Below are 23632 nucleotides of genomic sequence, written 5' to 3' on the forward strand. Positions count from 1 at the left end.
TCTTTACAGTCACAGTGGAGGGACTTAAAATTAAATCATAATATATTTAATGTGAGAATTAATTTCATGTTCAGGTGATGTCAAGACTGAGTGTGTGTGTGTGTGTGTGTGTGTGTGTGTGTGTGTGTGTGTGTCAGGGAGATAAAGAAGTAAAAATAAATTTTCACAACACAATTTTCAGTCTTACTCTTCTAGAAGGAAATAATGACTGTAATCAGGAAGCATAAAAATCCCACGTTTTAAAAATATGACACTAATTTCAAACATTTCACTGTTACATCATAAAAGAGTGACTCTCGTGGGTACTACCTTGTTTCAGCCACTCTTGCACTTTGCTTCCAGCATGCTGGCGTGAAAAAGGGTCATTAGCATCCAAGTCCCTCCTCTCACAGGAAGAAAGCAGCATTAAACTTCCTGGAGCGTTAACTTTTGTTGAACGGTCTTCCTGCTTTTAGAAGCTGCTCAGCAAAGTAAAAGACAAGCATGACAACAATCCTCTGCAGACTGACAGGGCCGAGGTGCTTATTGTGGAGATACGGGGCTTTGATTAAGAGGGAAACTCACAGCCGAACTTCCCATGTGATTCCGCAGGGAGGAGCGCGACTCCTGGCCGGCGGCGGTCGGCCTCTGACGGGATACAGTCGCGCACAAAGCCGCAGGCAGCACACTGAGGCGGCGGCTGCCGTAGAGGTGGATTTAAAGCGGTTAGAGGGGAAAGACGATGGTAGGGGCACTTTTTGCACAACAGTATGATGATAACACGAAAGTTTGCAGAAACATATTTTTGTGTTTGACATCTTCTCAACGCTTTAGTCTCACGGAACCCCTCGCAAATGTCAAATTTCTGTGCTTACTTGCTGTCTGGTGACGACTGGTCGATAACTCCCACAGGTTATCGTATTTCTAGATTACTGTTGAAACGGGCGGTTGTGTTGAAGGACATTAATTTCTTCTCATGAATTCAAACTGTACTTTTTAACATGACAAGGAGACTTCACATAAATGAAATATGGAGACTCTTAAATAAATCAGTAATTAGGTTATATATCAACACCGAGCTCCAGTACTGTTTTATTACTGATTAGCAGAACAATTGCATAACGCGTTACTGTTTATCAGAACTACCAGTAAACATTTATTTAGGCGTGTAGTAAGAAAGTAACCACATTCTGCTGGGAGTTGAAAAGTAGTGCCCCCCCTTATTTCTTTAATTTTGCACGAAGTTTTAAATTTCTTCACTGACTAAATCATTAATTTGCTACTCTTAATACATTTTAATTCGAGTTATGTGTTTAATGCATAGCAATGTGTATTTTTAATAAGTTTCATGCGCACAAGCAAGCCATTTTCGCATTGTGCGAACATATTTTTATGTAGCTTTATTGTTTCCATGTTTATTTTGTATGTTCGACATTATTTTTACACATGTCATGTGTCAGGTTAAAGGAGCACATTTTAATCAGAGTGTAGCATCAAGTCAGTTAAACTTCTGGGATATTGATCTGGTCATTTACAGGTGGAGGTCACTAGCAGTTTCTTCCCTTCTCATCTTTCCTGACTTTTTTCCCCATTAGTTTTGCATAAGGCTAGGGTCAGTGTCACCACTGTTAGCATGAGCAATACCTGCACCCTACAGAGGTGGCACAGGTAGTGCAAATCCTCCAGGATGGTATAACAATATTGCTAGAAGGGTTGCCTTGTCTCCCAGCACAGTCACAGGAACATGGAACTGATTCCAGGAAACGAGCATATACTTTAGGAGAGCTGGACAGGGCCATAGAAGTCTTTAACTCATCAGCAGGACTGATATCTGCTCCTTTATGCAAGGAGGAACAGGATGAACCCAACAGATTGACCAACAGGAGGCCAATGGTGTGAATATCTCTGGCCAAGCAATCAGAAATAGACTTTATGAAGGTCAGCCTCCTCCAGTGGGCTCTGTGTTCACTGCCCAGCACCGTGGAGCCCAGTAGGCAGGTCCACCAGTGGCATCCTGTGCTTGTCACAGATGATAGCAGGCTCACCCTGAGCACAAGTGACAGACATGGGAGGGCCTGGAAAAGTCGCGGTGAACATTATGCTGCCTGTAACATTGTTTCAGGCCATCAGTAGATGGTAGCATATCAGTAGATATATCCCACAAGAATCTGATGAGTTTCTTTAATTTTCTTTTAACAGCAGAGTATTTTAACACGTATATGTGAGCGTTTTAGGTTTCAACTGGCTTTTGTTACAAATTAAATATTTTTGTTTCAGGATGTTTTACGTATTAGGCCTACTACGTGTCTTCCAGACTAAGGTGACTTTAGAAAGCCGATTCCATGGTTTGATACTCTTGATTTCCATCATGGTCATGGTGGAAATAAATAGTTAATGAACCCACATTTTTACTGAATTGTAAACGGCATGTTTATAAAAACTCAGCAAGATTAATTTCTAGCTGTTGCCCTTTATTCCTGTTGTTGCTTTCTTTTCCTCAGGGATCGTAGAAGTGTTGATGTGCCGGCACAAAGCCAGAAATGCTCTCGGCAATGTGTTTGTGTCACAGGTAAGCAGACTTCCACGTCTTTCTCTCTCTCTCTCTCTCTCACACTCACACACACACACACACACACACACACACACACACACACACACACACACACACACACACACACACACACACACACATACATTAAACACATATGCAGCAGCCACTGAGACATGATGACGTGTGTGTGTGCAGATGAGGAAGGTGGTTTCCACTCTGTACAATGACTCAGCGGTACGTGTGGTTATCTTCAGGAGTTTAGTGCCGGGAGTTTTCTGTGCAGGTGAGTGATCTCTGGTGCCAGGAAGGTGTGATCAAAGTGTGCAGTAATGATGTGTGACCATGTGCGTTATGATTTATGGTTAGGTGCCGATCTGAAGGAGAGAGCTCTGATGAACAACTCTGAGTCTGATCTGTTTGTTCACGGCCTGCGCTCCCTCATGACTCAAATAGGTAAAAAAACAAACAAAAAAACCCATTAAGGTTGAGTGATTAGTCAGTCTTTTTTTCAAGCTAAATGTGTTTATCCATTTGTAAACTTTGCTCACTTTGTTTCAATAACCTGGCAGCATTGTTGCCCACGCCGACCATCGCAGCGATGGATGGAGTTGCACTGGGAGGTGGATTGGAGTTAGCCTTGGCCTGTGACCTTCGCGCTGCTGGTGAGTGACCTCTGAACCTTCACCTGTCAACTCCGAATCGGATCTGCTTTCTTTCTTCCGGTGATGCTAATCAGGTTAGAAAGGGGATGTCATGTTCCCTTTACAGCTGTCACTAATCCACTCATATCAGATCAGTGGTGGAGAATAGCAGTTTCAACATGGGATCATTTCTCTTCATTGACAATTTCCTCATTGGACACACAGGATTCCCCGGGGGGGGGGGGGCAAAAAATAATCTTAGAGCGCAGAAAACGTTTCTGAAAAGATTTCAAAATACTGTGTATTTTAAAAGTTTCCATTATATGTAGACTGACGTAAAAATTTTTTATTTTACTATTTAGTTTAAATGAATATATGTTGGACTATTCACACAATATTTACACAATTTCAGCTATCACAGTTAATGAACAGGTAATTTACTGAAACAATATCTTCTAAAATGAAACAAAACTTTCCCAACTCTTTATAAGTAACTTAGGGGGAAATTAAACTGTCAGCTTTTAAACAGCTTTGAATAAATGTAAATGTGTTATATACACAATGGTCAAGCTAAAAACATACTCCTGAGACGATGGAGCTCTAATGATCTGTTGATGAGCTTGGGGACTAATGAGGCCACATCTGCCCAGCTGTTCATGCGTTTGAACCTTCATGTGATTGGTTATATTAGGCGCAGCAGCTCAGTGATTGGTTGAGCACAGATGAGCTGGGTGAGCAGGTGTTTGTGTCAATTGCTCTGACAGAGACATCAGTCAGATTTTACACTCTCTCCAGCTTAATGGCACTTAGACCTTCAACTGTCCTCTGTTTGTGTGTGTATGTGTGTTGCAGCAAATTCGGCACAGATGGGTCTTATTGAGACGACACGGGGGCTGCTCCCAGGGGCGGGTAAGACGAACAGAGGTCACTGAAATGACCCTGAACTGCACTGACTGTATGTAAATAGAGATAAAGCAGCTGTGATAAGTTGACCTTGAGGTGGTTTGTCCTGCAGGGGGCAGTCAGCGTCTGCCACGGATGATCGGTGTCACTCTGGCCAAAGAGCTCATTTTCACAGGTAGTAATTCAGAAATATTGATGTGATTTTAGTGGCACTGAATGCTCATCAGTGAGCAAGGATTTGGTGTGTCACTGTCTCTCCTTGTCTGTTATCAGGCAGGCGCGTGGGAGGGCAGACAGCTCTGGAAATGGGGCTCATAAACAGAGTAGTAGAACAGAACCAGACAGGAGACGCTGCCTACAGAGAGACACTCAGCCTGGCCAGGGAGATACTGCCCCAGGTTAGAGTACAAACACACTTTTCATGCCGCTAAAGCTCTGATACTGCTGCATCTCTCCTCCTTCAGGCAGGGGGATCTGCTCCCTTTCCCCTTTCTCTGGATGCAGTGGAAGGGGAAGAAACAAAAACAATGCATTTCTTTTTTCCTTTCTTCCGTCTTGTTTTTTTTTTTTCCTCTTCCCACCTTCCCTCTCACCATCTCCCTCTGCTTGTCCCTCTCTCCAGGCCTCTGTCGTTCCATATATCTTTCACTCCAGTTCAGATGCCCACAGTCAGTGGGGTTAGAGTGGCAGTCAAGTGGAGAAATGCACCACAAATAGCACCATACACTATCACATTTTCCAACACATTTATGCTCGACTTAGCACGGATTGATTGATTAACAGGATCTTGCACTGAATCAAAGTGAGGGAGCACAGAGGAAATAATAAGAGGGTGTAGATCTTTATTTTGGCACTTCTGTTTTCCTGGAATTTCTAAGACAAATGTACTGCTGCTTGCATGTGATTAAACTGTAAAGAGTTCCTCCAGTTAAATTTCTGTAGAAATGCATTGCTCACATTGATTGATCAACAGTTTAATATTTTTGATTCTCTCTCTCAAACTTTAATTTTTGAACAAAAAATTGAATAAACAACAACATAAAGGGACGTCAGTGGTAGAGTGAAATAAAGTAGCTAAGTATCAGAGACAAAAACGTAAAGGAAGGTGAGCATTTTTGTGTCTATCATTGTTTATATTCCAAAGGTCCTATATTTAAAGTAGAGCCAATCCAGGTGGTTTGGGCACCTGATTAGGATGGAAGGAGATAATACCATCGGCATCTAACCCTTTTTGTTTCTGTTGCTCAGGCTCCTATTGCAGTGCGGATGGCTAAAGAGGCAATGAACAGAGGCTTGGAGGTACATTATGAATCCCAGATCTTCTTTAAAGGTCTTTACATCAGTGAATTTAGTGACTGTTCTTTCTTCCAGGTTGATATCGGTTCAGCAATGGCGATAGAGAGGATGTGTTATGCTCGAGTAAGTCTTCCACTTCTTGTTTATGATTTCCGAAACACTTGTTTTAATTTGGCATAATTGTTGTGGTTCAGGAATTTTCTTTTGAGCTAAATTCTAAGGCAACCCAACACATAGCTGATGCTGAGGCTGTTATAAATTAAATTCTAGTCGGGCCTAGCTTTGACATGAACCTTCTGATGCTCGCTCCACTTAAATCATCATTTACTTGTCCTCTCTTTATAGGTCATCCCCACACGGGACCGACAAGAGGGTATGGCAGCCTTCATAGAGAAGAGAGCTCCGCGGTACACTGGGGAATAAACTCCTTTGAGCTACTGGATTTCTTTGTCGTACCGACATGTGAACACAGAAGCACACTGCTTTCTGTAGCCCGATGTCAGATAAACAATTAACATCTATTGATTGTCTTTGTGACTCTCAGCCGGTGCCAGTACATTAATTTAGGCCATGCAAGTGCTCAATAGTGGCCACTTGCTTTTGTGACTCAGGATCAGACTGACAAGTGCAGATTGTTTATAATTTGTTATATTTGATGCTTTATCAGGAACAAGGTCATCTTTGAAATGAAACTAAATAAATAAAAAAGACAGCACATGGGTCATCTCCAGTTTTATGGCAATGTACATTCTTTATTTCTAAATTTGAAAATGCGATTCTGAGCAGCAACATGGCACAATCACAGCAGACATACAGTACCTTGACTTTCTGCATCTTCCAATGGATTAAAACGCTTGTGGAAAAAACTAAGAACTGGCCTTTTATGCAGGGCGATATTCAACCAAACTACACGACTTTGGCGGAAAAAACCCCCAAAAGTTCTGTCATCTAAGACTATCCTTGTGGAAACACTATTAGCCTGGGACACATGCGTCATTAAGTATCATTTTGGAGCCTAATGTTCTATATTTATCTATATAACCATACATCCAGTAATCTTTTCAAGTCTCCTGACCTGTCACTGGCATTCCTGCCAAACAAATTTATCTCCAATTATTTAGAAAGTGTTATTTATCAAAGTGTTTCAGCAAAAGTTTTGCATTTTGAGAATAAACTTTGACCAGAAAAATCACCTCCATTCTGGCAGCTAGTGGTCACTTTCCTACCTTTAGTTTGTGGATTAAGGGAGTCGACTTTATTCTCAAAATGCAAAAATAATTGTACTTTATTCTGCTTCATGTCTCCTCAGTACTCTTTCCTAGTTATGTGTTGACAGCATAGTAAATGACAAGGCCTGCAATAAGAGATGAACAACAAAAATGTAGCCAGTCTCATAAGCTGTAACAGCAAGTCTAAACGGCAGAAGCATAACTGTTAAAATAGCAGCCTGTAGGATGCAGACATCACACGGCCGGTCACTTTCAGAACAGAGAAATGCCTTTAAATAATTTAAATGTTTCCACGCTATTGTTGTATAAACAGTTTTTCTTCCCTTTGTTCAATCAGATGGAACTGAAAAACATACAGTAGAATAATTTCCATGCAATCACTCCTAAACAACGACCCCCCCCCCTTCAGTATCCTTATGTACAAATACATACACTCTTTGAGATGCAGACACTTGTACAAGCGCATATATGCACACATGCTCACACTGAAGTGCTGTCTGTCTTAAAGACACTCAGATGCATAACAAAAAACATACTTATATATAAATATATACACAAGTTTCTCAAAGAGAAAACAGATGTGACTCACTGCAAATGTACACCTATCCTCACTATGCTGGCCACATCATTATTGCCATTTGTGTCCAGGAAAGTATATTTGGACGTAAACAGACACATGTGACTGTAGTACTCAGCTTATCATGTAAATTGTCCTCGTGAGCTTTCTGCACTGCTGGCTCTGCCACCAAGCGGATGGATTTAGGGCTCCCCAATGTTTAGAAAATTTAAAGAAAAAAAAAAATGCAATCGAGTTTCTCAAAAAGATGATTTCTCTATAATTTAGTTTATCGTGTTTGAATGTTTGGAACGCCCGAACCCACTGAATACACCCTCGGCAAGCGTCCTGTCACATCAAATCAAAGGCGTTAGCTGATAAAAGACTAAATGACGAGTAGAGCAGCAGTAGTATTGCAGACCCAGAGGCGGGGGTTTCAGTGAACTGAGCACTGCCATAAACAAACAAGCAGGCATTCCTAAAACGAACAGTATAAGCATTCAGACAAACCCTAACCCCCATGCTTGAGCTCAGGGCGATGGCATGCGTAAATTTAAGAGCTAATCAACCAGTTCAGACATCCATAGTACTCTGTAACATATGAGGGTATCAGGGTATCGGTCCTCAGTTGAGCTTTGGGGAATTATTCCCAAACTGAGATTTGTAAGTGTGCACTGACATATTTCGGGTTAAAAAAAACAACAAAAAACAATTCCTCTTGATACCAAAAGCTGACTGAAAAAGGCCCAAACACAAATTCATGATTTGATTTGAGCTCTAGTGACAGACAGTTTATCATAATTTACTTTTTTCTTATTTTTTGATAAGCACACAGAGAAATGGTTTTTTAAAGAGAAAAAAGCGAGAAAATAAATAAGGTTACTCTGTGCAAAGAACTGCAATGCCTCTGTCCTTAATTCAGTTTACATTTTTAGAGATTCTTGTAAGTCCATGTTTGTGTGTGAGATATATTCTCACACACACAAACACACACGTGACCACCACCTCCCATCCACGGTGGGACCCAGCTTAATTTCCTCTTCTTCACCAGAGATTCGGATTTTCTGAAAGAGAATGAAAGCATAATCAATCTTCAACCTCTGCGAGGGTGAGCTAGCTGCTGATCATGCCTTACCTCTGTGAGGTTACTGCGGCGGTGGGCGGCGACTTGTGTGTGTGTGTAGTGGCTGGCCGGTGCGAGCTCTGTGGCGCTGTAGGCTCTCTAGTATGCTCCCAGCCAGCAGTTTGACGTCTCTGTGGGTCTGTGGGTGTTTGTGAACATGCTCCAGCTGCTGCAGACCACCCTCCTCCAACAACATGCTGCAATAGCGAGAAGCTGCACACACAGAAGTATCCACAAGAGGTTTGAGTAGGTGAGGCATCACATTAAGCTAGAATAACCTTTGGTTTTATTTTTGCATGGATCTGTGTCTCACCGTTCTTGCTACAGACATGTTGCATTGCCCAGGCTGCCCACAGCTGGACACCAGGGGTGTGAAAACACTCCAGTAGGGGAAAGAAGGGGTTAAATGACCTAAAGAAGGGAAGAAAATGACAATTATTGTGTGACGGGATTAAAATGGGAAGCAGAGCCTTCAGCCATCGCGTCCCTTACATGTAGAACCAGCTACTCAAAAGTGGGAGAGACGGGCACCATCTGTAATTTAAGATCAAGCTTAAAATGCTCATTTTTGATAAACACTATGGTTAGGACTGGATCAGGTGACCCTGAACCATTCCTTTGTTATGCTAGACTCTGGAGGCTGGGATGTACTACGCACTTGTCCCTAATGTCTTACATTAAACCCACATTATACTGAAATGTCACTATGACTATTGCCATTTAATTTTGCTTACACTTGCTTACAGTTTTGTGCTTTACCTTGTTTGTAATTTATCATCTCTGTGTGCACCTTTTTTTTTTAATCTATTTTGTCTGTCTCAGGATAAAGGATGCCCGATTCTACTAGAGGTCTTTTAGAGTTTAAAGGCGGTTTCCCCCCCACTGTCATCAAATGCTTCAATTTATTGGTTTGTAGGGTCTTGGCGTTATAATATTAGGTGCCCTGAGATTACAGGATTTGTCTCCAAATACATTAAGGAAAAACAAAAAACAAAACATTGAACTGAATGTAACGTATTAACATGAGGTTTGGAAGATTTGGCTCTGAGATCTATAAATTTGAGATTTTGCTGACACAATAGTTAGCATAGTCGCCTCTCGGCAAGAAGGTTTCCTGTTTTGGCATCCTTTTTATAATACTCCATCATTATTGAATAGAAGCTGTATCTCACCTGTAGGCCACCATTTCACACTCTGGCGGGGGCCACTTCATAATGACAGCATGCTGCACAGACACACAAACGCATCACGCTAAAAACCAACATTTCCAATAACTGTATTTATGCACAAGAGTTCTCATTAAGCTTGCTTATTCCTACCAATTGCTCAAGCAGTGAGGACCGAAGACTGGGGCTGAGCGCCCAGGCCTCTTTTCCTCGTGACGTCAGATGTGCAAGGATGCCTGCAGCGAAGTAGCTGACCTCCACTTCCGGGCTGTGCAGCAGACTGCTGATGTGGTCCAGAAACCCCTGCACCATGAGCTCTCCATGCAGCTCCCCAACCTCTGCTATGTTGTTCTACAACAATCAAAAGGCGAGCAGGGAATAATGATTCCTTAATTTTGTTAACGCATTCCAGATTCAGTTTAGCTTCGGGATGAAAAAAAGAGAAGTAAACTCACCAAAAGCCCGAGAACCTTCTGCTGAATAGAAGATTCATTGGGGAACGACTGCAGATAAAGAGAGGGGGAGGTAGGGATAAAAACAACAGTGAGTCATCTTGCCCCGAAGCCATGTGTACTTATACGGAGGAACACATCATTAAGTGTGATGATGAATTCCTATAGAAATCTGCTTAAATTTGTTCTGTATGTAGCATTGCCTGTTTTCTTTACATGTTCACATAATTTCCATGTACCTCTAGAACTTTAATGAAGAGATCTAGCCCCTGGTTTTCGATAAAATGGCGGCAGGTTGTTGGCGATTCATCAGTGAGGTTCCAGAGTGCACTCAGTGTAAATTTGAGGGTGGCATCCACCACGCCCTGAGTTGCCTTCTGACGCACGATGTGGAGCAGTTGCTGCAGGGCAGAGAGAATGCATTGTACTGAAAATCAGCCTTTTTTCGATAAATGAGTAAAGGCAGATGAAAGTCATCCAAGATTAAAAAACAACAACAACAAAAGAACAACTCAAAACATACTTTCACGATAAACAGCTCTGCTCCCAGCTGGGCCGTCTGCTCTGTGGATAACTGCAAAAAAGCAAATGTTGCAGCACTCAAAGAAAATACCCTACAGATGTACTTTCAATGCATGAATAACCGCATATGTGGTACTAATACAACACCAAATGTACCTTAGCAGCGAGTATGGAAATGATTGCCACAGCCATCCTCTGCATGTTTTGATCTTCGTGGTTGCAAAGCCACTGCATGACCAGTTTGGCAGCTTCAAACCTTTAAACAGTAAAAGGAAGCAGAGCATTTTAAATTCTACCTTTACTGAAAATGTGTTACGTCACAAACCGAGAATTACGAATTAACTTTGATCACATTTTGGCATGTTTATAGTTAAAATCTTTGACAACCTTTAAAAAAAATGAAAATTAAAAAATTAAAATAAAATAATAAAAAAAAAAAACTAATAACAAAATGATCAATATTTACACAACAAATGTGGTGTTTCCCACCTGTTGAATGGAACTTCTTGCAAAATGCGATCACTGCACAGAGACAGCAAGCAGTTTTTCTGCAACTATAAAAAGAGAAAACAGCCATGATTGCAGAACCTAAAAGCTATCAGACTGCTGCTCCTGCTGCTCCTATGTTTTTAATCTTCTTATCAGTTCTGTTTAGTCACAATAGGCTGGTTAAATATTATATCTGACTTAGAGCCTGTGCAGGAAAATATAATGGAAAATGAATAAATAACAGTGCTCACAGATAAACTGCATTTTCAAGCTTACAACAATAGGAGAAACATTAATTCCGCATGCAAACATGTGAGCTAGTTTAGAAAGCATATGCTAAATCCTTTTTTTTTTCTCTTGACTTTGTGGACAGTCTCTTTAGTGGACGACATGGGGAAAATACACAGTGAAAAACAACAGAACTAACAAAGGTTCTTTTGGACACTCCCTTATTTATAAAAGGTCACCACAGTGGATGGATACAGATATTTGTTTTTTTAAAATGCTGGATTCCCATCACAACCTTTCAAGGGATATTTGTCCCTTGTCTGAAACATCCAACAGAGGAAATGTTTGACATAAAAACACAAGAAGTAACGTTCAAATCATATTTCTAAGAATTATAGTGTAGATATTATTTATTATTGTAATTTGAACCACTCTCTCACACAATCTAAGTCTTACTTTACTATTCTTTAATTACCCCATTTTTATTTATTTATTTATTTTATATAAGAGCAACATTTCTTGTACTATCACACAGCATAAGTTCTACTCACTATGCACCTGTGGCACTTTAACTGTGTTGTTTATTTACTGTGGACTCATTTTTATTTTTTATTATGCTTCTATAGATAAAGTATCCATCTATCTATAAAAACTGCCTATTCAGCATGTGGCTAAAACACAACACAACCTCAACTGTACATCATCACAACACTGAACAGTTATCGCACAAAGCACGTTTCCCCCATAATTTTAGAATAAAATGTGTATCGCTTAACAAATCCTTTTGTCCAATATCCAGCTGTGCACGTCACTTCCTATAATGGTTCATTTCTACTTGTGACCAGATCCCTGCATTTGTTTCCATTCCAGGCTGTATTGATTTGGAAATCTTGTTACTGAGGAACAAACAAACATAACGTTACGCAGTGCACTATTTACTTGTGTTTTGTAAAAAAAAAGGGAAACTACTTATTGTGGTTGTGGGAAGTTCCTCAAATCTTTCTAAATTTCATATTGTCGCAACACTCACAGGCGTTACCAAACGACCCAGCTAACACAGTGTTCTCCAAAGCTGACACGCTCCTGCCACTACCCTCAAGAATACTGGACTAAAACTGTGCTTGCCTTTAAACTTGATTTCTTACTTTTGTTTAACACATCTATCTGACAACTTAGTTGACCAAGTTTGATTTATTATTAATGTATGCAGAAGCAGGTTGTGAGAGTGAATGTAATAATGTCTACTGTATAAACAGGCAACAAAAAGAAAAAAAATTGGCTATAAAATCCATGTAGAGCAACGACAATCTTGATGCTTTTAAAATGGAAAAACTTTGTGCCCTTTAAAAAGATTTATAATCTATAATTATAATTTCCAATTTATCCTTATTAGCTGTTATTTTTTTGGTAAATGAACATTTCATCCTCTATGTTACGAGTTACAAAACCCACACATTTAAAATCAAGAAATCCACTAATGTGTGAAAGGAAAATTGTGTCAGTGAATGCCATTATAACATGCAAAGAGCTATTTTCTGAGAAACTGTGACATAATGGACAAAAAAAGAGAAGAAGAAGAAGAAGAAAGAAGAATTCTCTGTGCAGGTAAACTGTATCAGTCAATTGCAACCTGCTAAATAAAATCTATGTTATAAACTAACTGTTTATTGGGAATGAGCAAAAGCAGCCAGGCATGAAGCTACCTGCTGGTGGTTGGGGAAAGTCCTCATGGCTTCCAGTAGAAGCTGAGTGACGGTGCTCAACAGTCGAACTGGCATCCCTGCTGCCAGGTCCTGCTTCGTCAGGTTGAACACACAGGCGCTCGCGGCTAGCTGGACATTCAGAGTGGACGGATGATTCTTCATTCCCAAAACTACCAGCTATTTAAAAAAAAAAAAAACACAGAAAGAGGAAGAAAAAAAATTCAAGAAACAGGAAGTCGAGAATGATGAGTAACTAAACTGTGCAGAGATACAATGGTAGTATAGTGCTTCTTCACTTAAGGAGGATATCTGTGGCTGACAAAGGGACCAATTAAGATTAAGACATTATGTGCACTACTTAACCATGATATGATGCTATAATTTCTTTTAAAGATTAAGTAAAATAATAACTTAATAGGTTCAAGGATAATGTGTTTACCTTTAGGATGTCAGGCCTTGGCTTCTCCATGACATGAGTGAGGCTAAACAGATGAAAGAGAGCTTCTCTCACAAAACCTTCTCTCTCACTGTAGCGCCGCAGTGCCTCACAGATCTGAGTCTCATTAGCTTCTCCAGTCACCTGATGGCACACAGAAGATACTTGAGCAAACCTGATGTTTTCACTTTTTGTTTAGTGCCCATTTATGATCATTCTATACCTACCTTTAGATTTCCTTCTCCTGATAGGAAGTCTGAAAAACCAGCATCTGTGGCCAGAAGTCCCACAAAGGTCATTCCTGGCCTCTCTTCAACAAATGCCTTAACAGCTGCATCTGTCACCTGTAACATTCACAGATATAAGAAATTACTCGACTTTAAAATATGTGTGCTTTGACTGCGGTTTAACCAAGAAACAAATAAAAATATTAAAGCAGATGAACACACCTGTTTCCTCCCTGAGACATCTAAGGAAACAAGGGCGGGCAGAATCCCTGGCTGTCCGAGAAGTTGACGAGCCACGTCAGAGGTAAATTGTTTATCATCACTAATGTCCAGGTGCTGCATGTGCAAAGGTTTACACACACACACAAACAGGCATGGCTTATAAAACCTCAGAGATGGAGTTTTCTTAAAATGTTTTTGAAAAAAAAACCAAAACAAAAACAGAGAAACAGGTTTAATACTAGACACACAATCAAACCACTAACCTGCAATACATTCAACTGGCCTATGACTCCCAGCAGCTGAGCAGTGCTCATCTCCAGCCTTTTCAACTGATGCAGTGTCAGTGAGCGCAGCCGCTCCTTCAGCCCCAGCAGCGGGCTCAGGTTTGTGACTGAAGTATTAGAAAGATCGAGGCTCTCCAGCCGAGGCAGGGAACACACATCGCCTAGCCCAGAGTCGTAGAAGTCTACATTAGCTAGAGAGAGGGAACGCAAGCCCTGGAGGGCACTGAAGCGATACCAGATTGGTTCCTCCAGAGAGGACATGGTGAGGCCTGTAAGGACAAGTCGCTGAAGGGACTCCTGCAGGGAGAAAGTTTAAATTACTTTCATACAGTGGAAAGAAAGGGCAGTTATCCACAAAAAACTGACACACTCTCATATTACCTGACAATATTTATTAGTGGCCAGCCCCTGCAGGATATCAGGAATGGTAAGGTCTGCATTGACCCGGGCAGCATCCAACTCCAGCAATCTGTGAGGGCACAGGGCTTTCTGGAAGGCCTCTGCAGAGATCCGTGCAGTACGGATGCAGGCCCGTCTCAACCGCAAGTATTCACAGTTCCGAAACACACCCACTGTGCTGTCGTTCAGCAGACCTATAGCAGAGTGAATTTATCTTTCGGAATCAAGCACAACCTTAAACAACACTGGCTTTTTACCCAGGGCAAGGATTTAGTTTACTGGCCATCAGTTTGAAGTGGCTTTCACTTCAAATATTTCCCCCAAGTGCAAGTTAAGATTTTTCATCCTCATGAGTATCATGGTGACCTTTTATGATCCAATGAATAATGTATGTGTGTAGAAACTACAGCGCTAGGCTGCAGCAATACTCTGGACTATTCGTAAACGTCTTTAAAGGTTTACCTTCAGTGGCCATTTTGGCCAGGAGCTGGTCTGCCAGCTCCTGCGGGAAGAGTACAGCCTCCCTGAAACAGAAGGAGCCATCAGGGCGCTTCACGCAGAAACACTCCAGGTTTTGGCTCACATAGGTGAGGCACAGGTCTGTCAGAGCCGCTGGAGACGCCTCCTCCTGAAAACCAAGAGGTGTGTTGATGTGGATGCACCGAGTACAATTTTCTACAACTGTCAAAGCAAATAAATCACCTGAGACTTACCGTGTTTAGGAAACTGCAGGCCATGGCAAAGGCTTTAAAAGAAAATATATTTTAGCTTGTACAACCGAGACTTGTGATTATATAACCAGCCTGCTCGTCGTCTCGGACACCTCTTTCCCTTTCAATTTACAGTGTCCACCTGTGTGAGAGTCTGAGGAGCTGCTGATCACTCTAAGAGGTACCAGGAGAACGTGACGACGCACGAACACAACGGAGCTTAACAGAGAGCCAGCTAGCTAGCTCACTTGGTGTCTCGGTGGTAGAAAATCACCAGGCGAGCAAAAACGTCGAAAGCTTACGAATGAGGGGGAATTCATGTCGACCAGCTGCTGAAGCGACCGAAAGACTGAACCTAGAAACCTGTTTGGCATGTAATTTCCACTGTGAGCAGTTGGATCTATTTTTAACTAGAGCGACTAGACAGACAGTAAACAAAGGTCATAGCACCGGAAGTACATTAACGAAGGGAGGCTGGACTACGGAAGCCCGCAAGGAAGGGTTACAAAACCAGGAAGCGAACAGCCGAAGACAAACGTGACCGCGTCCATCTGCTTTTCAAAGGGACACTATTATACCATCAAGCACACTTTGCTCATATAATGACTTCACATATAGCGGCAAGCATCCAGACAGACCTTTGCGTTTTGGGAAGAACTTTTTCAGCATCGCATATCAAAGTCAGTCATCAAGGTCAAGCAGCAGCGGTGGACGCCGTGAGGAGCTGAGCACATGTGATTGTTGCAGAGGTGAAACTAGTTCAAGTAAAGCGGAGAAATGGCTGGACTTATAAATTTTGAAGACGAGAAGGAAGTGAAGCAGTTTTTGGATAATTTAGGCGTGGAGTACAGCTTTCAGTGCTACAATGAGAAAGATCCTGAAGGTAGAAGTTTCTGAGCTGTTCACAGATCGGTGGTGCTGAAACACATGGTAGTTATGCAGTTCTGTTTTCCTCACTCTTTGCCCCCTGTTTCATGCTTTTAGGGTGCCAAAGGCTCGCTGACTACTTGGAAGGGGTCAAGAAGAACTACGATTCTGCAGCACAAGTGCTCAAACATAACTGTGAGACGCATGGGCATGGAGAGAGCTGCTATAAACTCGGTGCTTACCACGTCACCGGCAAAGGTGGATATTTAACCTCCTTATTTATCTTTTCTGAAGTGTTAAATACTAAACACTATACTGAAGGCTTTGAGTTTCTGTTAGACTTTTATATCTACCCTACTACATTTCAATGTGAAATCGAAATATTGTGCCATTTTATTTTATTCAAATTAAGATTTTATAAGAAAAGCTCATGAAAGGGCAACCAGTAAGCCTAACTGGTCCGTGGTTCCTTTAGCTGTCACAGTATTTTGTGTCAGCACAACTGTAAAAGCTGAAAAGTTTCCAGGATAAGCTTCTGAAGCGATGACTTATTGAAGCAACTGTGCATAATATAGTGCACATATTATCACCAGTCATTTAAGTACTACTTGTAATTTTGATCCTTTGATACATTTTGCAGCTTGTTGCTAGCATGAATGACCTCTAAGGTTACTTCTACTTAAGTAATGCCATTACAAAATTCTAAGTCAGTCCCCTAATCTTTTTTTTTTCTCCACCAGGTGGAGTCACCCAGTGTCTAAAAGCAGCCTACTCTTGTTTTCTGCACTCCTGCAATTCTGGAGGAAAGAAGTCTGTAGACGCTTGCCATAATGTTGGTCTTTTAGCCCATGACGGACAAGCTATGGAAGGAGGACCTGACCTGAAAGCAGCTCGGCAGTACTATGAGAAGGCCTGCGCAGGTGGATTCGCTCCTTCCTGCTTTAACCTCAGCGCTTTGTTCATTGAGGGCAATTCCAAAGGGCTGGCATCAGATATGGCTCTCGCTCTAAAATACGCTAACAGGGCTTGTGAGCTGGGACACGTGTGGGGCTGTGCCAATGCAAGTCGCATGTACAGACTTGGGGATGGTACAGAAAAGGATGAAAAGAAAGCAGAGGAGCTGAAAAATCGAGCGAGGGAGCTGCATGGTATAGAAAAGGAAAGGCAGCTTAAGTTTGGGGAGTAGCACACTTTTGTTGAATTATCGTTGTTTTGGTTTAGATTATTTGTTAGATAGTTTGTTTGAATAAACCCACCTCGTTCACAGGGTTCAAAGATTGAAGATAATGTCTATTATTTTTAAAAACATGATTAAGTGCATCAATACATTCAAAACATTTGCAAAAAAAAAATAAAAAATGGTACATTCATCTCATTTCTGTGCAAGTGTTGATTTTTTTCCCCCCATGTTTCTGTGATTTGTGGTGTATAAATGACTACACATGAGCCTATACAGTTTGAAACAAATATACCCATCAGATAAAAAAGGTTTAGATCACTTTATTTTAGTTATATCATTAATATCATTTCAATTAGTTTTCCTTTTCCCCAAAAGTCTAATTTTTTTTTGTTATTTCACACCTAGTTTTAGTGCTGCTTTGGAGATTTTATATTAAGCTTATACTATACTAAGCAGAGACGTGAAACATGTGGCCTGGGCCAAAACTGCCCCACTAAAGGGTCTAATTCAACCTGCCCAGATGCCATCACAAAGTGTGAAAACTGCTGAGAAGTCATCACTAACTCCAGTTGTATCGCATAAAATGCGCCATTTCCACTGTGGGGACACAAACACTATAACTAGGGTGAAAAAATAGTCTTCTCAACAATTTTGAAAAGCACAATGGTGTCTTGTCCACAAGAGGGAGTCAGAGGAGAACCCATGAACTTTTAGCCCTTTTGAAGCCAACCAGCCCTTCAAACAGAAGTCCGGCACTACAATAGAGGGCGGGCTGTGCGAATCCCATCTGCCAAGCCTTTAACTGGCAGTGCATTGACAACCTGCGGATGATATAAACAGTAGCAAAAGGTCTCCGTACATTACGAGCTACTGCAGAGGATAAAGGGCAGATCGGCCCGCTGTGCACCCGGGAAGCTCCGCCCGTTAGCGGCGTCTCCTCTCCTCCTCAGCCCTCATTCAAAACAGAACACAGCTGTTGCGAGGCGCATCGTCGTGTCCGGGAGTGTTAGCCTAACAAAAACGGTTAGCAGCCTGCTTTCCGCTGATGTGCCCGCTGGAATACCAGAAGAAGAAAGAGCAAAACGGCGCACTTCGGTGAGTTACAGTTACAGAACACGACGGGATAAAGTTTGCCATCGTTAGCGACACAATTGCAAAGAAATCCCTTCCCATCCGTCGCGATAGCTAGCTAACGTAGCGGCAAGCTTGACGAGCGGTTTGGGTGTGTTTGTTTTAAAATGCAGGCTGCTTATCAAAGTAAATCGGCATCCATCGCGAGGAGCGGACGCGGGGATACTGGAGCAAAGCGCGAGTGAGGCTGGTCGTCTTTTTTTTGTAACGCAGACTCTGTAGCTGGGTGCAGCATTGTATTTTAGCTATTATATTCTTATCCCATCCACTCACGTGAATGTACAGGTCGCCCCACCGCACACATAAATACACACATCAAGAAGCAGTACCAAGGAGTTTGATGTGAGGCTAACAATAGATCAACGTGCAAGCTAGTTGACAGTAAATGCATCATGCTAATTCACATGGAAACCTTTGAGAAGAGTGGGGGGAGCTAGGTAGTTAGCGATTAGTGTATCTGACTTTCTGTGTCGGGGCAGGGAGTTTATGTCGACCCGTTTGTGCTGCTAAACCAGCACAGCTTACTTAGCAGCCACGGGCCACTGCAGGCTCTCTGCTCGGGATGGCTCATTGGCGGTGAACCCCCTGCAAAGCACCCCTCTGGGGAGTGCTTTGGGTGTGGTGTGGGTTCACCCACAAACAATACAGTGCACAAGCAACGTCTATCTCGTCTTTTCTAAAGCATGTCTTAGTTTAAGAATAACCACAAAAGAAGAACAGGAAGGTTATTTGGAGAAAAGGGGGCAACCAGGGATTCTCAACCTCACTGATCGGAAATTTTGGAAGTGCAGTTGGTAGGAGGTTTAAATCAAGCAGTTACATCTTATCTTCCACTCCCTCTGCTCAGTCCTGTGCAGCACAGTCTTTGTGAGCGTCCTCTGTGACCCTTTGCTGTTGCTCGCCTCTCTCGCCCTGTTTTAAAGGACTCTAAGGAATGTTCCATATGATATTTGGTGTGGCTGTGTGAGGCTGCTGTTCCCAACACTTAACATATGACCCCGAGGTTACTGGTTCACGCACATGACTAGCATGCCTTTACAGTGCTGCAGTGTCGCATTATGGAGAAATGACTGACAGTCCTGTTTGCCTTAGCCCTTTGTAACAGTTAAATATATGCAGAAGGTTTTTTATCCATTGGGTAGTATTACTGTGGCAGTCATGCCAGTTCCAAGACCATAGTCACTGAGTACTTACAGTTAATGTTGAGCCTAAAGGAAGAGAAAACTTTGGCATTTGGAAAACTATTTCCTTCCAAATGCCAGAAATCCTCAGACTTCCAAATGTCAAAGAAAGAAACTGCTTGGAATTCTTTTTGGTTTTTAACTTCATTTTAATTCAAAGTAAAGAAAGGGGAAGCATTGAGAACAGTGAAAGTTTAGTCTTCAAGACAGTAGTCTTGTGTGTTTGAAGGGTGCATCTGAATCATTTAGTCAGCTCCTCTTAAATGTTGGGCTTAGTAGGATTGTGTTTGTCTTGACTGCCATCGGCCTATAAGTAAAAGGGATTTTCATGGCTCAAACCAGCCCTTTTGGAGTGGGGGTGGGGGGCAGCTGGCTATGTGTGTGAGCATGAGTTTGTATGCAAAAAGTCTGTTACCTTACTTAACAGAAATCTAAGTATTTCCTGTTTTGTTTTGTTTTTGTTTTTTTGTTTTTTTCTTTTAACCATTTGAAAACCTTAAATGTATTTTAATGTTGAGTAAACTCAACATAAACCTTGACATATTTCTAACCAATATATTATTATTATTATTATTATTATTATTATTATTATTATTATAATAATAGACCTGGTGATTTTCCCTTTAGTTGAAGGGCAAATTCTCTGTGACGGGGAGATATTTTTTTTTCTTTTTAAAAAAATGTTATATATGTAGCAAACACCCCGATATTACATTCACTGATGGCAGTGGCTTGTGTTCTTCTTTTGTTTGTATCTGGGGTCCAGTTTAATAAATTTAAATGAATTGATCCAAGATAATGTAATCAAGGCCTGACAGTTATTTATTTAATTTTATAACAAAGATAAATTTCTTTGGCACAAGAAGTCAGAATGAATCATTACAAAAACAATGCAAACTAACAAAATCTGTATCTGCACAGCCTAACGGCTGAAATGTTTTAATCATTGGTGTCAGTCCAGAATTTCACAATCCGTGCATCCCTAGGGCTTAGGAATGTAATCCAATAAAATACAGTTGCTCTACTATTCTACCTTACATGGAGCTTTGCATTAGTCCAGAGGAACACAACTCCCATCTGCAACCCTATTTACAAATGCTGTATTTAATGATTATTGGGAGTCTTTCTTTCTTTCTTAGTGGTCAATCTGATTCTTTGTGTCTTCCTGTCTGTATACAAAAATATCATGTTGGTTTCAGTTTATATATTCCACTTAATCTTGTGCATTAGCAAGCTGTATTCCAAAAATTTAAACAAAGTGCCTTTACAGTCTGAGCGAGAAAATCAGTTATACTGAGGATTTTAACATCATCACATACACTTCCATTTACAATCACTGATATTCAGTGACTCTCTGTAATGTAATTTGAGCCCCAGCTATTTTTTTTTTAGAAACTGTCCCTTGGTAACTCTACATGCCACCTCCGCCGTCTGGGCCAGGCTAATCCCAGAAATGCTTCATCTACGTGGGCCCATCTGTTCAGCACTGCAGCGTAACTGCTCCGTCCAAGGCTTGCAAATGTGATTAGTCGGAGATTACATCTGTGTGAGTGAAATAAAACTCCCCTCTCAGAATCGGAGCCGTGTGTTTACAGGAGAAAGGGATAAGCATTGTAGAGCTTTTGCGTCATCAAGTGTAACCCCTGGTCTTTCTCAGATTGTGTGTCTCTGCTCTACGTTGCATCACGTTGGCTGCTGTTTATGTGTAACGTTCCTAGACGCAGCCTGCATGCGTCTGTGTAAGAAAATGCAAAGTGCAGCTTTCTAAATGAATAAGCAGTCGGTTTGTGGGCTCCTTCTACATATTCTAGGAGCGTTTTGGTCTGCATCTCTCCTTTTCTCTCTCTGACCTCCAACCAGTGCTGTTGCTCAGTTGCCAGGGTAACTTTATGCGTGTGTCTGGCACATCCATTCAGCGCAGATGGAACTGCGAAGTCACATGTCGTCACACTCTTCCTCTGATGCCTCCCCAGCCCTGGCACCGTCACTGCAAGTACAAATTTGGTTATGTGCGTGTTCATTTTCTGCATTGCATGCAGACGCCACAAAGTAGGGCTGCTCGATTATGGCAAAAATGATAATCACGATTATTTTCACTGAAATTGAGATCACGATTATTTGGCGATATTTATTTAACCCTTTAAGACCTACTATAGAACCAAGTCCACCAGAGCTTATATTATTTTTTTTTTACATGCTGTAGTGCCATTTGTGGGAGCATTTCAAGTTGCTATACATCAATACAACTGTTATAGCCCATATTTTAATATATGTATGCATTAAGTCCATAGTAATTACATAAATTGCAAAAAAGTGCAATAAACTACAAAAAAAATTGAAAATCGCTTTTGTTTTGTTTACATATATTTCTACTTGGAGAAATTTAAGAGGCTTATCCCTCAAAACTTTAAATACAATAAAGTTGCAAAAAATAGTTTACAACAACAGGAAATTTATTTTGAGTGTCTTCATAGTTTTATTTTGGAGATACAGCAATTTTTATATACTGCAGGAAAAACAAAAAACAATCCTATGATGCAAATTTGCAAAGAAAACAGCATGTGCATCATTTCACTGTGGGAAGTGTTACGAACAGCTGATGGATCGGCAAAGCGTGTTTCTGGAATATTATGTTTTTGTTCCTGCAAGCGCTTTTTATGCAATTTTTGCAAAGCTATATGTGGAACGAAACCGTGACCGAGGACAAGCTGATGGCATCAGATGTAAGTACAACTCCTCCGGTTTCATATGCAAAACAAATTATTGCGCTAGCTTACACGGTTCAGGTTCTACAGGGATTTAAAAATAGTTACGCAAAACGGAGCGTGCTGCTCTGACCGGCTTTAAAGGGTTAACAATGACTTTAAAAAAATAATATAAAATAGTGTGCAACACCACTGAAGTTTTTTTTTTTTTTTTAAACTCTCTTTTCAACCAACGGCAGTCACTCTCTCCTCTCCAAATAACTTCTGCTTAGCTTTCCGAGCTTCCCTCGGGTCCTCTTAATCAGCGGTCTCCAACCTTTTTTGCGCCACGGACCGGTTTATGCCCGACAATATTTTCACGGACCGGCCTTTAAGGTGTCGCGGATAAATTAGGGAGGGGCTAATAATCGGCTCAGTCATTTTTAATGATCGTTGAAAGCCCAGATCGTAATCGTGATTAAAATTCGATTAATTGAGCAGCCCTACCACAAAGCCACCAAAGATCTGTGCTACTACTGGGAGTTATATAACAGGTCGTTGTGCTTGACAAGGAGTTTTGGAACACTGATAATAATATATTGTGTTTTTGATAAACTTTTCTATGCACGAGGTGTTTCGAATGTTACTGGCAGTTAGTTGATGAAGTGGGTGTTGTGGATATGAGCTTGGCTAGAGCCTGACTAGTTGCCTGCGTACATCACAGCGCGAGAAGAAGATAAGAGACGAGGATAATGCATGCAGAATCTCAGAGGCAGGCACCGTGTTTCACTGCGTAGGATTGAGCAACGTGACTCTATATTTTCTCCCTTTGCTGTATACCGAACAAATTTTGAGGAAGTCATGTAAAAGTGTCTCTTATTGTTATGAGTGTGTTTGCCATGTGGTTCCTGCTCTGTTGTAATCACAGCTCTTGTTTAGGAGAAGTAGAGGCCACTGGGGGCCGGCGGACACAGGCAGTATTGAAACGGAAACTGGCTGGTGGTTGTATCTCTCACATACACACCCCGCTAAACACACGGTACAATAGGCCGAGCAGCTGCTAGAGACCTTGAGATTTAACCACTCATGGGAGTGGCTAACACATGAAAGACTAGGCTGGTGTCCACCCCTCTCTCAACACTACTAGTGCCTTGCTTCTTAGTTGTGTAACTTTGCTCACTTTCTCTTTCACTATGCTTTCATGTTTTGAGTGGACATGACGCTATTTTAGTTCTGCCTCGTCAGCCTGTATTTCATTCTTCCAGTTATCAAGCAGCAAGACTTACAGTACCTTGTATGTTGTATTACTTTCATTTATCTTGCCTCACCACCTCCACTTCCTGCTTGCTTATGTCTTTTCTAAATATGAAGCTCGTAAACATGTCTATCACTTATCATCCATTGTTGCTGAGTGTGACTCATTTTATTGATTTTGATTTTACCGGTCTGTCGTAGATATAACTGTATCAGAGT

The 23632-nt window shown here is 41.4% G+C and overlaps 4 protein-coding genes across 5 annotated transcripts in view; 3 read left to right on the top strand and 1 right to left on the bottom strand.

Annotated features, from left to right (window-relative positions):
• The first annotated feature begins 389 nt into the window (after window positions 1–389).
• echdc2 (enoyl CoA hydratase domain containing 2) lies at window positions 390–6100 on the top strand. Its single transcript, XM_004557244.4, has 11 exons — window positions 390–724; window positions 2481–2548; window positions 2726–2813; window positions 2897–2983; window positions 3100–3192; window positions 4024–4080; window positions 4187–4249; window positions 4348–4472; window positions 5323–5373; window positions 5446–5493; window positions 5716–6100. The coding sequence occupies exons 1-11, from the start codon at window positions 484–486 to the stop codon at window positions 5791–5793; spliced, it is 999 nt and encodes a 332-aa protein (XP_004557301.2). The 5' UTR covers window positions 390–483; the 3' UTR covers window positions 5794–6100.
• On the bottom strand, window positions 6097–15547 carry zyg11 (zyg-11 family member, cell cycle regulator). Its single transcript, XM_004557245.5, has 18 exons — window positions 15120–15547; window positions 14869–15034; window positions 14389–14600; window positions 13987–14304; window positions 13724–13837; window positions 13502–13618; window positions 13278–13418; window positions 12839–13015; window positions 10908–10972; window positions 10575–10674; window positions 10420–10470; window positions 10136–10297; window positions 9900–9947; window positions 9598–9795; window positions 9451–9503; window positions 8592–8689; window positions 8291–8491; window positions 6097–8219 (listed from the first exon to the last, which is right to left on the bottom strand). The coding sequence occupies exons 1-17, from the start codon at window positions 15141–15143 to the stop codon at window positions 8301–8303; spliced, it is 2235 nt and encodes a 744-aa protein (XP_004557302.2). The 5' UTR covers window positions 15144–15547; the 3' UTR covers window positions 6097–8219; window positions 8291–8300.
• Window positions 15548–15623: 76 nt separating this feature from the next.
• On the top strand, window positions 15624–17358 carry coa7 (cytochrome c oxidase assembly factor 7). The gene is made up of 3 exons (XM_004557242.4): window positions 15624–15999; window positions 16101–16241; window positions 16724–17358. The coding sequence occupies exons 1-3, from the start codon at window positions 15894–15896 to the stop codon at window positions 17167–17169; spliced, it is 693 nt and encodes a 230-aa protein (XP_004557299.1). The 5' UTR covers window positions 15624–15893; the 3' UTR covers window positions 17170–17358.
• A 555-nt stretch (window positions 17359–17913) lies between these two features.
• ralgps2 (Ral GEF with PH domain and SH3 binding motif 2) overlaps window positions 17914–23632 on the top strand; it is a 73035-nt gene continuing 67316 nt past the window's right edge. For both annotated transcript variants that reach the window (XM_004557240.6, XM_004557241.6), the window contains exon 1: window positions 17914–18258. The gene's annotated coding sequence lies outside the window, so the exon portion shown is untranslated. The remainder of the gene's footprint in view (window positions 18259–23632) is intronic.

This window comes from Maylandia zebra, linkage group LG23 (assembly GCF_041146795.1).
Source record: "Maylandia zebra isolate NMK-2024a linkage group LG23, Mzebra_GT3a, whole genome shotgun sequence".
In the NCBI taxonomy this organism is placed as follows: domain Eukaryota; kingdom Metazoa; phylum Chordata; class Actinopteri; order Cichliformes; family Cichlidae; genus Maylandia; species Maylandia zebra.

Excerpts from the sequence above, each read along its gene's own strand:
- coa7 (XM_004557242.4), top strand. The coding sequence starts at position 15,894 with ATGGCTGGACTTATAAATTTTGAAGACGAGAAGGAAGTGAAGCAGTTT. Across the intron at positions 16,000-16,100 it reads CAATGAGAAAGATCCTGAAG|GGTGCCAAAGGCTCGCTGAC; the intron begins GTAGAAGTTTCT and ends TCATGCTTTTAG. Across the intron at positions 16,242-16,723 it reads TTACCACGTCACCGGCAAAG|GTGGAGTCACCCAGTGTCTA; the intron begins GTGGATATTTAA and ends TTTCTCCACCAG.
- echdc2 (XM_004557244.4), top strand. The coding sequence starts at position 484 with ATGACAACAATCCTCTGCAGACTGACAGGGCCGAGGTGCTTATTGTGG. Across the intron at positions 4,250-4,347 it reads CAAAGAGCTCATTTTCACAG|GCAGGCGCGTGGGAGGGCAG; the intron begins GTAGTAATTCAG and ends GTCTGTTATCAG. Across the intron at positions 5,374-5,445 it reads CAATGAACAGAGGCTTGGAG|GTTGATATCGGTTCAGCAAT; the intron begins GTACATTATGAA and ends TCTTTCTTCCAG.
- zyg11 (XM_004557245.5), bottom strand. The coding sequence starts at position 15,143 with ATGGCCTGCAGTTTCCTAAACACG. Across the intron at positions 13,016-13,277 it reads CAAGGCCTGACATCCTAAAG|CTGGTAGTTTTGGGAATGAA; the intron begins GTAAACACATTA and ends TTTTTTAAATAG. Across the intron at positions 9,796-9,899 it reads AGAAGGTTCTCGGGCTTTTG|AACAACATAGCAGAGGTTGG; the intron begins GTGAGTTTACTT and ends TGATTGTTGTAG.